The 15,611-nt window shown below is 42.9% G+C and overlaps 2 protein-coding genes across 3 annotated transcripts in view; one reads left to right on the forward strand and one right to left on the reverse strand.

Moving 5' to 3' along the window:
• Positions 1-2,550: 2,550 nt before the first annotated feature.
• Positions 2,551-4,978, reverse strand: LOC117503179 (pro-opiomelanocortin B-like). Of its 2 annotated transcripts, none has more exons than XM_034162372.1 (3): positions 4,732-4,978; positions 3,395-3,523; positions 2,551-3,080 (listed from the first exon to the last, which is right to left on the reverse strand). In XM_034162372.1, the coding sequence occupies exons 2-3, from the start codon at positions 3,518-3,520 to the stop codon at positions 2,562-2,564; spliced, it is 645 nt and encodes a 214-aa protein (XP_034018263.1). In that variant the 5' UTR covers positions 3,521-3,523; positions 4,732-4,978; the 3' UTR covers positions 2,551-2,561. The 2 variants fall into 2 exon arrangements, with proteins under 2 accessions (XP_034018263.1, XP_034018264.1); XM_034162373.1 differs by lacking the exon at positions 4,732-4,978 and adding an exon at positions 4,278-4,440 and having other exon boundaries at positions 3,395-3,521.
• Positions 4,979-9,590: 4,612 nt separating this feature from the next.
• LOC117503175 (tyrosine-protein phosphatase non-receptor type 14-like) overlaps positions 9,591-15,611 on the forward strand; it is a 51,815-nt gene continuing 45,794 nt past the window's right edge. The window contains 1 exon segment of the mRNA XM_034162368.1: positions 9,591-9,690. The gene's annotated coding sequence lies outside the window, so the exon portion shown is untranslated.

Consider the following 15,611-nt stretch of genomic DNA (forward strand, 5'->3'; position numbering starts at 1 on the left):
AACTGTACTTGTGTTGGAGCATTTTTACAATAGAATAGTGCGCATTGTTGTAGTGACTAGCTAAATACCAAATTAGCTAGCTAGGTTTGCTATTGGCTGAAGCGCGGCTCACAAATTAGTATTTTGACAGTGACCTATATTATGACTAACTAGCCACCTGACTAGCTAACATAAATCTTGGCTTAAAGGTTGCTAATAAACTTCTAGTATTTATGCTGAAACATTTTGACAGTAGCTAACAGCGCATTGTGTTGTCGTAGGGACTAGTTAGCGACAACTGACTAGTTTGGTTAGCTGTTGTCTTTAAATGCTTTTCACATTCAACTTTACTATTTCCTCAAATACATTTGAAGAAATATTCTAACTAGGTTGTAATCTAATTAGCTGGCTAGGTTGAACACTTAAAGTTATGTTTACGCCACTTTGAAGCCGCTAAACGTGGACAGGTTTTAGACTGAACGCGTTAATGGGCGTCTGTTTAAAAAAAAAAAAAAAAAAAAAAAAAAGTTTAATTTGAAAGTGCTGTTTCTTTCATTACTGTTGGTGCAAAATGTCATGTTGAAGCTAATGTCAGGTTACAAAATTGTCAAGTTTGTTCGTTACTTAATGTTGTTTGACTGTTCTGACTAGAACATGAGAAATTTCACTTTCCCGCTTCTAGGAGAACACTGCATATGAACCAGCGGCAGTGGGCGTGGCCTGTCTAGCGTCTCATTTCAGTGTGACAGATGGTGTCTGGTTTGTCCTCGAGCATCATGTCTTTTTCTTGTGTGTGTGTGTGTGTGTGTGTGTGTGTGTGTGTGTGTGTGTGTGTGTGTGTGTGTGTGTGTGTGTGTGTGTAGTTGCGCGTTTTTAAACACACCGTTTACTCCTTTTGTTGAAGTGTATTTGTTGTGCTCGTTAACGGACACTAATCGGTTCCAAAACAGTTTACGCTGTCTTCTGCATTACTGAAGAACAAACTGTTAAGAGCCACATGCAGCTGCCTAAATGTTCCCGTGGTGCCGCGCCTGTAAATTTGTCTGTCAGCATCTTGCAGTTTTGCGGTGAGGATTTGTAAAGTGGTTTCATTCATGTCGGTGCAGCCTGATGTAACTTTAAGTGACGGTATCTTTGTTTTAAATTGTCGTGCTGTAAAGGCTGTTCATTCTGTGAACTTTTGCACTTTAAAAACTGGATGTCCAAGTAACAAAGGCAGCTTTGACGTGGATAAAATGCCTTACGAGTGTCATTCCCAACCGCATGTTACTGATGTTGATGTAAAATAAACCTTTCATCTTGGACACCGTGTTTCGCCTCTACTGAAAACGCCAATTGCCATCTTAGGAACGTGAACTTTAGACTCTGGAAAATGGGTTCTGCTGAGCTAACCCATGACCGCTGAAAACATTCTGTCAGGTTCTTTAATCTGTTCGAGACTTCTGTCGACCACTTGAGTTTGTCTTTCACGATGGCTGACGTCTCACATGACGCCGTCGGCCGTGTGATCTTTACAGACTGCTGGAAATCTGTTAATTATAAAACCAGTTGAAGAATTACCAATATGGTTTGCAGCAAACACAACAGTCTTTATTGACATAATTTACAAAAAGTACCAGTTTTTCTTTTCTCAAAACATTTAGGTCATTAACAAAATGAACCTCAAGGAGATGAAGAAAAAGGAGAAAAAAAAACTTTGAAGGGAAGGTCAAAAAGGTCAGGGCAGTAGGTGGGCGTGGCCTGGGTCACCAGGATCATTCAACAAACTACTGAACCAATTTTAACAAAGTTTAAATGAGTGGCAACCTAAAATTTAGAACAGAAAATGTCTGCAATGTTGAAGTGTGTTAGAGATTTATCTTGTACAAAAAATATTGGACCCTTCTCAAAAAATTCTATTTTTTGAGATTTTTGTTTTTTTTGTTTTTTTGATGCAAGCTAGACTGTTTGACCGATGTCAAGGTTTTTGATGTTAAAATATTCAGTCTTAAATAAATTTACTTTATGCTTTGGCTTTTGAAAAAAGGGTGGAGCCAAGGCTTTCAAGAACTATTTTGTGGCATTTTACTGTTAAATTAATTTTTGAAAACATGGAAATTTTGTCATGCATGGAATGAAAAACCTCAGAATTTTTGGCGAAGATGTAATGCCAGTAAATTTTACTACTCGTTTAGACACTGCAACATGATGCGTTTTAGGTTTTGCTCTCAAATGAATCCCGCTTCAGTTAAAGCTGCAGTATGTTGAATTTAGTGTCATCTCGTGCTGAGCTCACAGATTGCAGTACGCCGTCACCGGTCACTGTTTTGTGGACTGATGAGGCCAGGGAGGATTCAAATCATCAAAAAATGCAAAATTTTTCTTACCTCATAAAAACATCCTGATTCGTTAGAATTTAATAACTTAATTAACAGCCGTTATTAATCCACTAATAAACATCTCCTCATTCTGCCCACAGTAGCTTTAAATATTTTTGTTATTAGTTTGTCAGTTTTGGTCTTAAAGAATTAAATCTAAAACATAAAACATGCTGTCAGTGTTGAGATGTTTATTCACAGTTGTTGAATGATGTTTTGTGAGTGTTAAGCCCGCCTCCTGCTGTCGTCCTGCTCCATAATGTTCCTGAAGATCTTGACCAGCGGGTCCTCATCCTCCCACAGCTTTATGAAGCTTCCCTCGCTTCGTTTAGATGCCGGTGGGCTTCCCCATCTGAAGTGACTCATCCGATAGGTGGCGTCTTTTCTCTCCGGAGGGCTCGGAAGGATGTGCGTTTTGGGGCTGACCATGACCTTCAGCGGTCTGTGGCTTTGAAGGCCGAGGTCCTCCACGCCGCTCAGGTGCCGCCGCGCCTGATGGGGGAACGCGGCCTCGTAAGGAGCGCTTTCCTCCACAGCGGTGGGCAGGTGTTTCTCAGCGGTGGGTTTGGCCCAGCGAAAATGCTGCATGGAGCGGGAGCGCCTGACGTCGCTGCGCACATTCAGGTTCGATTCTGTCTCATCTTCAGAGGTCAGGCCGGCCAGCAGCATGCTGGGTAAGAGGTCATTGCCGTTGACCTCTGGCAGTTCGGTCTGGATTGCAGACAGGCACTGATGAATGCAGTCCTGTTTAAAAAAAAAAAAAAAATTAAGATGCCATTAACTGTGACCTTTGACCTCTAAGAAAACTTTATAAACAGCAGTATGAGCTTCAAATTGAGTTTTATTTTGAAAAGCATGCTCTCATGCTTTTCCAGTGATCGACAACAGTAGATGGATAACATTGAGGCTCAGGCTGCTGAGACATGAGCGGTGAAGTGAGTGCAGGAAAAGACGGGAAGTTAAATGATAAACGAGAAAAACGAAGGTACAGAAGTACGTTTGGATGAACAGCTGGAGAGCCAGAGGACAGCTGTGAATTTTATCTGATTCTGACCTACCAGTAGTTTTTTCTTGTCACTCAGGTCCCTGCAGTTGGCGCTGTCCTGGCGTACTGATCCAAATCCAGGGATGCACAGATGGACCATCACAATCACAAACAACCAGGATGTGCAAACCATCTTCATACTGTATGGAACACAGAAGAGAAGCCTGGCTGTTAGCCAAGCAGAAGCTCGCGACATCATACATTCCGAATATTGTCAAATAGCTGCGTCTTTTACCACGAACGTCTGCAGCTGCAAAGGGGTTAATCTGAATTGACACATGAGCATCCGAAATAAAAGCCCTTTTAAGTAACACTGATTATTGACCTATAATCCTTCAAGAACTGATTTTAGTGAGGTTGCACTGACGTGCTGGTGCTACACGTCACCACATCCACCATACCCCAGATCCACCTCGAGTCCTGGATGACAACCAACTAGGGAGACAACCAGTTCATCCCCACCTTTCAACACCAACTGTACATCTGCTGCAGCCAGGTGAAACGTGGGCGTGTCCTTGGCCTTCTCCAGCCACTGGGTCTGAAACACTTGAGCAGCTACATGCTGGATCATGATCTGAGTTACACGGCCAGAAGGTCAAAACTGATGATTTCTCATGTCAGTGATCCTCCTCATCTTTGTCTTCCTAAGTGAGTGCTTGTTTGACAAAAAGTAATTCCAGTGACAGCCAAGGATCCTCCAAAGAGACCCACCAGTGAGAGAGGAAGGACCAGAATCCTAAAGAGTTGGACCAAACACCTCTGCCCAGTGACCTCGGGAGTTTTCCCAGGAGTCTTTCAAACACAAATGTTTGTGTATTTAAAAAGTATTTTGTGTTTAAAAGGTTAAAAGGAAGCAATATTCAAATGAGTGGCATGCGACTGTTTGCTGATGATACCTTGTTCTCCAACAGGTTCGTCTAAGACCTGGAGACGCCGTGTTCTTTGAGGTATCCTTTATACAAACAATATCCGCCTAGAAAAGGTCATCTATCAACAGGAGATTTGAGATATTAATTTCACTAAAATTTAACATTTTTAAAACATGCTGCCTTTGGCTGATGAGCTCATTTGCTCTTTTGCTGGAGAAACTGCATCTTGTTGTTCTTATGGTTTGGAGGAGCGACCCCTTGGTGGGTCTGTGCTCTTTGTAACTCTAACAGAAACACGTCCACAGTGTTCCCACACTATGACTCACTCCCGACAGCATCGACTCACATCAGTGTGCCGTTCTTACAAAACACAAACCTGCTGAAATTAGATTCTGCAGAGCAAAATCACGTGTCGTGCAGAAAATCAGTCAGTGACTAAATCAGGTGCATTGGGAGAAATAAGTTGAACCAAACACATACCTTTTGTCTAGAGGCTTTCTTTTCTTCTCTGCTTCTTTTCTTCCGTTTACTGTGTTTGGAGCGGCGAATGCGATTCTTCGCTCTCCTGCTTTTGCAGTGAAATACTCGGCTGGAGAGGTGCTGCTGCTGCTCGCCAGCTGAAGAAAGCTCTTTTTATAGACGCATGAAGTACTCTCAGTCTCATGGCCTCATGGGAGGGATGGAGGTGAAGGATCTCCTCCTCTTCTGGACGGGGAGGAGGAGCGGCTCCGTCACTTTGTGCGGTACAGGATCAGCAAAGGCCACATTTTATCACCATCAGTCAGAAAATCTGTCACGAGCTCATTAACCTGCCGCCCTGCAGAATTGTAATTTCAAGGATGTTTCAGAGCTCAGAAGCATTTTTTCCCACATGGATTTCCACTGATGTTTCCGGTTCGGTTTGAGAAAACAGTGGAGTAAAGCAACAGAAGACAGAATGAAAATGGTTCACAATGACTCCATGGAAAAATGAGGCAGAGGAAACGTGACCCGGCACCGAGGAAGCCCTGGGCCCCCGTCTGGAGCCAAGCCTGGATGGAAGGTCCATCAGTGGATGCCTGGTGGACAGGCCTGCCATGTAACATGGACTTTCCATCTCAATCTTGTGGAAACTCTGTTGTTTGTGCGTATGCACCCAGCAGCAGTTCACCGTATTCGACCTTCTTGGAGTTCCTGACTGGAGTCCTGCATGGAGCTCCAGTCAGGGACTCCATTGTTCTACTGAGGGACTTCAGCGTACACATGGGCAATGACAGACACCTGGAGAGGCGTGATTGAGGGGAACAGCCTCCATGAGCTAAACTCTAGCGGACATTTGTTATTGGCCTTCTGTACTAGTTATGGACTGTCCAGCACCACGTTTGAACATATGGATGACGAAAGTCGGTGACTGATTTTGTGTGGGCGTGGTCAAGCGGCTGAAATGTGCTTCTTAAGGAGGGTGTTTACAGACAATGGTCCAAAAAAAGAGATGATGTCCAGTGAGCGGCACTTGTGTGGACGAAAGTGCCCTGTTGATGTCAGAGGAGAACGGGCAGACTGGTTGAATGGGCGCCTACGTGATGCCATCGTGTCAGTATGGGCCAACATCTCTGAGGAATGTTTCCAACACCTTGTTGAATGTATGCCGTGGAAAATTAAGGCAGTTCTGAAGGCAAAAGTGGGTCCAGCCTGATATTGAGTATTTTCCTGGGTACTGGTATTGAGTTTTAAATGTCAGTATTATAAGGACTCTCTTCGTGTGATTACATCACTGCATAATATTGTCAAAAGCTGCAGAAATGATTAATATTTTTTCTGCACTAAAGACATTTCACTGTCTTCTCTTCCCACATGAGAGCAGAAGAGGATCCTGTGGGAGGACGCAGCACTTTCAGTCCTACTGCACAGAATGAAAACAATAAATGTCTTTCATTTGTGGAAATCCCTGAAAGGTCAGTGTTAATCTTCAGCTTTATCACCCACAGACACATCCTAAAACGGGCCCAGTGTGCAAATCCATATGACTGAACTGTTTCTCAGTAATCCTCGAGTGGAAACTTCATTAGGAGGCCCTGAGTCACCGTGGTGACGTGGTCACATTAGGTGACCGGCAGAGTGATGTGCATGTCGGTGCAGCATCAGCCGGCCGTGGGTGATGCTGGTTAATGAAAAGCCTTTTAGTGGAGGAGTTTGTTGCTGTGTGACGTCAGCAGGTCCGTTTAGTCGTTTTGGCTCCACATTCTTAAAGTCTGCCGGCTCCAAAAGCTACCACAATAGAGAGAAAAAAGTATTATTTAAAAATGTAATAAATTCATGAAAATAAATAAAATGTGAAAGGAATTTTTTTTTTAAACACACAAATTAGTCATGGTTGAGGTTTTTGAAATTCAATTTTTTTATTATTTTTGAAACTACTTTTGTTGTGCATTTCCACGTATGCAAATCACAGCTTTGTGATTGTGTATTTACAGAATTGTGAGGGGGAAAAGCTGGTTAATATATTGTAGACATAAAAATAAAATTCGAATAATTACAAATAAAATAAAATAAAGTGTGACGTTGTTTTTTTTTTTTTTTTTTTTTTGTGATGCCATATACAACTTTTTACACCTGTAAATAAAGATAAATGCATAAATAAATGGACTTCTAATTGCATGTACAGCTGCAAATTGCATTCTGGTCACAAGAGGGCGCAATTTGACCACAAATGAAACATCCAGCTGGTTTCTTCTCTGCTGAGAGGTTTATTATTTACTTATTTATTTTGTATATAGTTTAACCACTACAAGAGCCTCTGATAGAAAAAGAAGCACAAAAATGGACAAATATTTCACTTGTTTCCAATTTGTGAAAGAACTGCAAAATATAAGTAATCTACCGCCACTGACTTTATCTTATTTTTATTTTATTCACTCTGTGAATAAAATATTGAAACTTAGTTATTTATTCATGTATTGGCACTGACATGATATACAAAAGTGTGTCACTACAATGACGGAGGCAGACACAGGACCACAAGGGCACTGCCACCCACCAAAATAATAATCGCCCAGTATGCTGCTTACTTTTGCATGGAACATCATATTGACCAGATCCTTTGCACTTAAACCAGTAAAATGTGTTTTTAAGCATATATATATATATATATATATATATATATATGTTTTTTTTTTTTTTCAACCTCAGACTGTATAGCGCTAACTGGCACTAACTGATACTGACGCTTGCATTATTTGGAGAACTTTGGTGTAGTCACTGATGGACTTCTTGGATCACGATGCTCTGGTCACTGAGTGCCAAATTGGTGGGATTGAAGCATGTTGAGGATTAACGCTGCAGGTATTTTTCACGGCACAGAGCAGCGTAACGTTAATCAGCCTTTAAGTGCCAGAGAGGCACCAAGACCTTTTCTTCCAGTCCGTTGGGTAATACCCATCTCCCCTGGTGGCCAAGCTATGAGAACCGTGTCACCGCCTACCTGGTGGATTTCAGACCTGATACCCAAGAAGTAGCCGTTACACCTGTTATTTACGTCACTGCTTCAAAATGAGGTGTAGGTTTAGAGGAACGTAGGGCTTTGATTCATCTACGAGCAGGTTGAGGATCACTTGATCACAGAATAGGTCCTTGTCTACCCTCCCGGCCACATTCCTAATTCACTGCACAGTCCAGATCCTCTGGATGATGTTCAGATTTTTTGCTTGTAGCCACCAGAATGAATTAGTATCTCTGTTTGACCAGATTGTTGTTAACTGGAAAAAAAAAAAAAATTTGGCAAAGCCAAATCCTTGCAAACATTTTCGTCCTGACACACGGATCCCCCTCCCCCAAATAAAAATCATGGCTACGCCACTGTCCTGCACTGTATGCGGTGAACACAAACAGGTTAGTGTCTGGGGGCCCCAGCGGGGCTGGAACTCATCCGCGACCAACCGGCGTCCCGTGGACCTGTGAGGGGAACCCTTTGTTCCAGGCTGACTTACTTCTGTGGCCCCTGGAAAACCATTAAATTGAGGACTTCTACCAGGACTTTGGCATTCCTCACATTCCTCTGGGGTGACGTCAGAGCAGTGGGGGCGGACCCTCAAAGGCACCGGGATCCGGTGCTGCCTTCACAGACCTCTGCGAGTCCTCAGCGCTCACTCTGGAAAAATTAACGCATCTACTTAAAATAAAATAAATCAGACAACCTCACAAAAACCGTTACTGCTCATACTATTCGTAGTTTTATTTTTGCAATGTTCTTCTTTACCTTTTATTTGCACTTTTAAAGACCTATCAAATTAAAGGAGCACTCATTAGATTCCAGACTTGTTCCAAGACCCAAAAATGCCCTATTTATCTAGACAACAACAACAACCTTTAGTTCCTGGTTTCATTGAATATTTTACAGTTTATGAAGTGAAATCTATATTTAATGTCCTGGCTGATGAACCTTTTAAATAAACTGGTGCTTTTAAGTGGAATTCATTACCTGCTGTTGTCCCCAACTTTGTACTGGTTTCTAATAATGAAAAAGTGGCTTCAGCTGGATTTCTACACACTAAACCTTATTTTCGATGCTCGTAATGGTGTAGAGCTGTACAGTAAAACTGGAACTGGACCAGTGAGTTAGTCAGTTAGTTCATCCCAGCTAGTTTGTGGAAGCAGTAACTCAATAACCACATTATGCAACCAGATCATTTTTTTTAAGCAACTTTATTTAGCCTCTGTAAAATTCCACAGATGAGTCTGCCACCTACTGAACACTGGCACCTGCTGGACAACTCAGGGATGTGCACCCATATCAAATTATGAATTTCATACTTTGGGTGCAGTCAGTGCTGGTGTCCCCGCACGTGCAAGAGCATGCACGTCGCTTGTAAACTCACACCAACTACATATTACACCTTTAATACGGAGGCGTGTTTGTGTTGAGAGAATTTGCGATTGACGTTGTTCACTGTTGTTTGTCCTTTTATAGATTAAATGATTATATTTAAAAAAGCTAAAAGTTGGTTGATAATTCAAATAACGGTTAGCTGTGGGTCTGCATGCACTTCTTGATTGGTTTCTCGGTATGATAGCCGTACGTCTGATTTTTGCCTTGCCTGTGAACGCAGCACACACAGATCTCCTGCGGTCCCTGAACGTCTCCCTCGGACGCTGACGGTCCGTTCTCATAAACACCCGCTCGTGCTGCTTTAAGTTTAAAATCTCTTTATAGGATCAAACTAGTTGCTGAAACAACAACAGGACGGAGTTGTTTTTTTTTTTGTTTGTTTTTTTTCCAGACTGCGCTCATGTGACTCCGGAGTGTTCGACGTTTTTCTTTTTTCCCTTTTTTTTTTTTTTTTTTTTTTTTTTTTTTGGTTCTCGTTCTGCGAGGATTTAAAAAGTTTCAAAAACTCCATTCGGATTATCGGATTTTTTCCTCAGTGCCGTTGAGCAAGCAGGGATCAAACCAGCATGTAGCACCGTAAGTTTAATCTTCACCAAAAAAAAAAAAAAAAAAAAAAATGTTTAAATTAATCGTCAACCTCACGTTTGATTTGCAGCAACACACTTCATGAATATCAGTTTTCTTCTTTATGCTGAAAAACACCTGCATCTGTCAGAATGATTTTTTTCGCAAACATACAGGTTTTAATTATTAATATTATTATTATTTTATTATATGTGCTGCAGAGGTATAAACATGTTTAAGAATTTAAGAAAGCTGCAAAAAGTGCTTTTGATGTCTTTTAATGAGGGAAAAATAAGTTTCTGCTCCATAAAGAAGACTCCATTTTCCCCCCAAACCTCTGTCCCCACCCACGAGGAAAAAAACGTGAAGATCTTAAACCACTGAGCACGTGTGTGTGTGTACTTTGCAGGTTTGATTCCGTACATAGTCTTGGTTTTACAGTCGTCCTTCCTTGGGGGCAGAACTGACATCTTCCACCTCAGCTGGAGTCTCGATCAGGACCAGATTCAGACCCCTGAACACCGTTTCACAGTTTCTGCAGGGTTATACAGTTCCCTGATTGGGGGGGCAGGGGTTTACGTGGTTCCTGCAGAGCGTGTGGGGTTCCTGCTGCACGTTGGGGTTCCTGTGGTGCATGCGGTGTTCCTGCAGAGCATGTGAGGTTCCTGCAGAGTGTGTGGGGTTCCTACACAGTGTGCAAGGTGGGGTTCCTCTGGAGCGTGCAAGGTTCCTGCGGAGCATGTGGCGTTGCACATTTTGTAGCTGCTCCTGGAGGGTGTCCCTCTTCTGCTGTTCGTCAGGGATCCAGGTAGTTGATGTGGTTCCATGTTTGGTGAGGACACCTCAGTGATCGGGGTGAGTGGGCAGTCACCCCACTGAAGCTGTAAATTCCACTCGCCTCGTCCAGGTTGTCCACACCTTTGTTTTGCAGCATGATGACTTATTACTTCCTGTCCTCTGCTCAGGAGGACCACATTCTTATACCACTTTGGGAGATAAGAACCTGGAGTGGAGATGATGACGAGCTGTGATGAGAAGGTCTCTCCCCCTCTCGTTGCTGGGGGAGGTCAGACTCGATGGTCTTCCTCTTCAGGAGCTGCTGGCTGAGGTCATCTGAGGTGACGTGCTCCGTCACTCCATCTGTCACCTCAAGCTCAGTCCACACCCCCGGTTCTTCTCCAAGCTTCTGCTGGTCGTCTTCACGCTGAGCTGCCAGGCAGCTTCCAGCAGCAGCAGGATTGTCAGAGACCAGCCTTCCACTGATGTCTTCTGATGGTTTGTTGGCTGCACGCTGACAGACGAGGATTGCTGTCAGGAACTAGTACCAGGGTCACAGAAAACAGCACCTCGTTAATGAGAGCTAATTATTCAACTTTACCTGAAGGCATCGTTGTGAGAGGCCTGATACATTTGTTTTCCTCAGGAGCGTAGAAGCCGCTGCAGAAAACCACATTTAGATATCTCAGGTAGTTCCTGAGATATGGTCGTTAAAGGAATTTAGATACTTAGCTCTGATTTGACCTTGACCTTTGACCTTGACATGATATCTCTTTTGAGAGGACAGTCCACTGAGTTCATCCACCAAGGTTGGGTGAAATTGCTCTTTGTATTTTGAAGGTATCACCATGCAATGTAGGTGATGACCTCTTGTTTGACCTATGACCTTTGTAGTGATAATTCATTTTGTGTTTGAACCTGTTGTATTTCTACATTAATGTTTGTACCGCTGCAGCGTTTGCGTGTAAAAACATCAGCGTTTTATATTTCTGGAATAAGACCAGTTATTCTGTTTTGCACGGTGTGCATGCCTCGTGTATCTGTTTGGACGTCCAGTGGCGAGTTCTGGAGGAGGCGTGTGCTGCTGTACATCTGGCCATGCTGAAGGTCGGAGGCCTGCTGTGTAAATTAACACAGTGACAGACTGACGGGCAGAAGCTTTAAAACAGTCATGCAGAATTTAAAGAGCCGAGGAATCCGTCAAAACCTCCTTTGAGAGCACTTCAGTCCGATTCCTGCTAGCGGCCTGAAACCTCACAGTCAGACCGGTTCTGAGACACGGAGAAATAATCCAGCACATTTAAAAAATAATAATAATATTATGAGCCTTGTTGTGATTTATAAATCATTTATTGTTGCAACAGTAACTTAGTTTTAAAATCAGATACAGCAAACAGCGGTGGCCACTGGTCCGAGCCTTTTGGGGGAATTCAACCACACCTGCTCCTAATTTCCATCCGCCATCCAGCATCCACCAACTAAGCTGCTTATTTTCGAGCGCTCTTGAGCATAAAAACTCATCAAATTTTAACCATTTTGTCCTCATTATATGCCGCCTTAATTAACAGATGTACGTGACATCATTTTTTGTTTTTGAGTTATTATAAACAGGCAATATTTATAAAACACCTGCTTATTCAGACACTCTCTGCATTTTACAGGGCGCACATTTTTTAATGAAGGTGATTGATTGATGGGATGCAACTTACTGAAAGCGAGACGTAGCGTGCAATTAAAATAGGTTTGTACAGGCTCATTATGTGTGCAAGGAGAGGTAGGTGGCGCTGTTCAGTCCTGAACCAGAAAGAATAAAAGTGTGTGTGTGTGTGTGGGGGGGGGGGGGGGGGATCCTTGTCAGCCTGATGTCTGCATAGCATCCTAATGTAACTGTAATTTTAGCTGCCGTTTGTTTGCTGAGGTTGTCTCTCGTCTTTCCTGGAGGATCCGGCGTTGTGTAATTGTCCGTTTAGAAGCCTGACGCACAACAACAGAACAGACGGCGTGCTGCGACTTGCCAAACTCTCCCACACTCCACCTCAGTTACCTTCCAGGTGCTTCGGGTGAAAAGTCAATCACTCTTTGCTCCACCCCCTACAGAGGACATCTGTCCTCTCTGCCCACAAAATGTAGCTTATTAACGCATGCGTATGGTGTGATTTTTTATTTGCTCCATCTCAGACGAGCGGTTGTACTACCTTCTTTTCCCACATTTACTTTGTGGGTCAACGTGTCTGGTGGACTTTGTCCATCTAGTCTGGACCTGAACCTCCTCCACACTCCTCCACTCTGTCCATCCACCTCCACTTTGTCCTCCCCTTCTCTCTCTTATCTTGTCCTTCTGCCATGCTCGGCTTCTCCTCCTGCACTCCCTTCACTGCCCACATCTCAGCCGTGTCCATCACAGCTGTTGCTTTAATTCCTTCGTCCAAAAACATTCCTGTTATTTCTGCACCAAATCGTCTATCTTAAGCTCCCGCTGATCCTCAGGATTTAAACTCCCTGTTTTCGAGACCTCACCCTGCAAGCAAACGTCTCGGTCCTGATCTTCATTAAACCTCAGATATCAAGTTTTCATCCTCTTTAATTTTGCACGTTTTCTCAATGTTCAGTTTTTTCTCTATTTTGTCTCTTCTGGTTCTGCAAAACATAAATACTCTCTGCAAAAAGCGTCTTTAATCCCAAAAGTCACCACATCTACAACCAGGTCTTATGGTGTTACTGGATTCTTGTTGAACTCGGGACCTGATCAGTCCTGAACAAACTTCTTTGACTGCATGGGGACAGCGTCTTTGGAGAAGGAGCAGACACACTATGCCTTCCATGTTGCTTCCACTCATATTTTGGGTTCAGATCCCATCGTCACCGGTTGGATGCGTCTCTGACTTCCTGCCTCATCCTGTGTGCAGATTCTAAAAGGTTTTTCCATGCTTTTGTTTTTTTAAAGGACAGAAAGTAGAGAATTTTCCATTTTCCGTCAGAATGAAATGTGTGATTTTTCCCTCCTGGTGGGTTCTCACCCGTCGTGCTGTACGTGAGTGACAGCCGGATGTAAACAGTAGCAAAAGCAACGTGTTGTTGGTTTACTGGGCCTGTGAAGTTGGAGCCTCTGGGCTGTGATGTGAGAGAACAGTCGGTGGGTTTTGATGGTGGAGGGTAGGTCTGTGTTTGGAGTGTGATGTGGTTCCCGGGAGGTGGGGGCATGGAAAATGTGAACAGCACAGCGGTTTCACTGCAGCAGACATGGTGGCCGATGCTTAATGGTCGCATGTTTCTGGTGTGGAACTATCAGTCTTCCTCCGTCCTCGGCCCTCCTCCCGTCTCCTCGCTAACTGTACCAACACGATAAGAGCCTGAGAAAACCCCAAATCCAACTCCTCTTTTCTTCCTGTGCCCTTCCTGCTTATCTTTCTCACTCAGGTGCCAGAATGTCTCCTGGGAACAAAATTGTTGATTTTCTTGTGAATGTGTTGTACATCAAAAGAAGTTTAGATTGTGCTGTTTGCAGATGATGCAACTGTTTTTTGTTCAGATGGAAAGCTGGAGATGTTCTTGGTAAAGATAAAAAAAAAAAAAAATCTCAAAGTGAAAAAATTGTTTGTGTATTTATTTTGGCAAATTTGTCTTTGAATCTCAAAAAGACTACAGTTAAGCTTTTTGTGGTGTAAGTAGCCCAGTTCAAATTGAACTAGACCATACATGCATTGAAACATTTTATGAGAATAAATTTCTTAATGCGATCATTGAAAGATGGGAGGTATGGAACCCTTCAAAGGAAAATACTACATATTTAATTAAGTATGTGAAGGTGTCAGGTAGTATTGATGTTTCACCTACAGATGCATTTAAGATATTAAAGAAATTTTACACATTTTAATTGAAAATTGTACAACTGCACTGTCTTTTTTTTTTTTTTTTTTTTTTTTTTTTTAAAGGAAAAATAGAAATGTCATGATTTAGCAAAATTCAAAATGACTAGCTAATGTGTTGTTGTCCATTCAGCTGCTCCCGTTTTGTTCGGGGTCGCCACAGCGGATACAGCCAGATCCGCATTGGCATAAGTTTTACGCCGGATGCCCTTCCTGACGCAACTCCAGTGTAACCTGGAGGAAACACACACAGCCGCTGGTGTTCCCAAGAGGTCTCCCATCCAAGTACTAACCAGGCCCCGCACTAGGCCATTTTCTTGTGTTGACAAGTAGGAACCATTTGGTATGTCAGTTCTTGGAATATGTCGAATATTTTTTATAAAGTTGTTTGTCTTTCGGGTGCCTGGTCGTGATTAACTGAGGTGTCCTGTCCAGGGGGAGTCGTAGACTCTCGTCCTCTTCATGGGTCGGAGTCCAGTTAAGCACTCGCACCATCATGCCTCAGGGTCTGTATAGGCTTTGTTAACTTATGGAATAACAATGGTATTTTTGCTTTGCAGGATTTAGTTTTATTTTTACGTCGGACCAAATAAAAATAAAAAATAAAAAAAACTTGAATTGCCCACCTATTTTCCATGTTTGTATTTTTGGAATGAGTCCATATATTCATGAACCTTGTTTTCCTTAAGTGAAGTTAAAAAATTGTTGTTCCTTATTAGATGAAAGTGGTTTTGGTGTGTTGTTGCTCCTCCTTCTCCTTTGCTCCCAGTAATTGGGGGAATAAGCAATAATAAGATGCCGCTTTGGCCTATTTCTTTTTTGGGGTTTTTATTCTGAAATAAAGGGGGTTTGAATGGTAGCAGCATCCTGTATAAATTCAGGAGACCAAACTTTTTCCACAATTGATTACATGTGGGAAAATGAGTGAGGTTTTCCTTCATGAGTCGAGTTTTCCATAATGTCAGTTTGTGCTGAATGTTTTCACACGACCGAAGCCTGCAGCTCTAAACCGTGTTCACCTCAACAGAAACCCTCCGTCCCTTCACAGGCTTTGAGTCATTGAGTTCAGTAACATCCAGGCTTCACTCAGCCGATGATCCAGACTCAGCAAAAAAAAGTCGCAATCGTGGTTTGACGGAGCCAAGAGGGCAACGACCCTCTGTGAGGTCAATAAGGTCAAGCACCAAAACAAAACCTGAGTCCTTTTGGTTCTGGTGCTCATCCTCTGATGCTGTACCATAAAGCTGATGAGAATCTGCCTTCTGTGACCCTTGTGACCTTTGACTCTTA

Source organism: Thalassophryne amazonica, chromosome 21 (genome assembly GCF_902500255.1).
Source record: "Thalassophryne amazonica chromosome 21, fThaAma1.1, whole genome shotgun sequence".
NCBI classification, from domain to species: Eukaryota; Metazoa; Chordata; class Actinopteri; order Batrachoidiformes; family Batrachoididae; genus Thalassophryne; species Thalassophryne amazonica.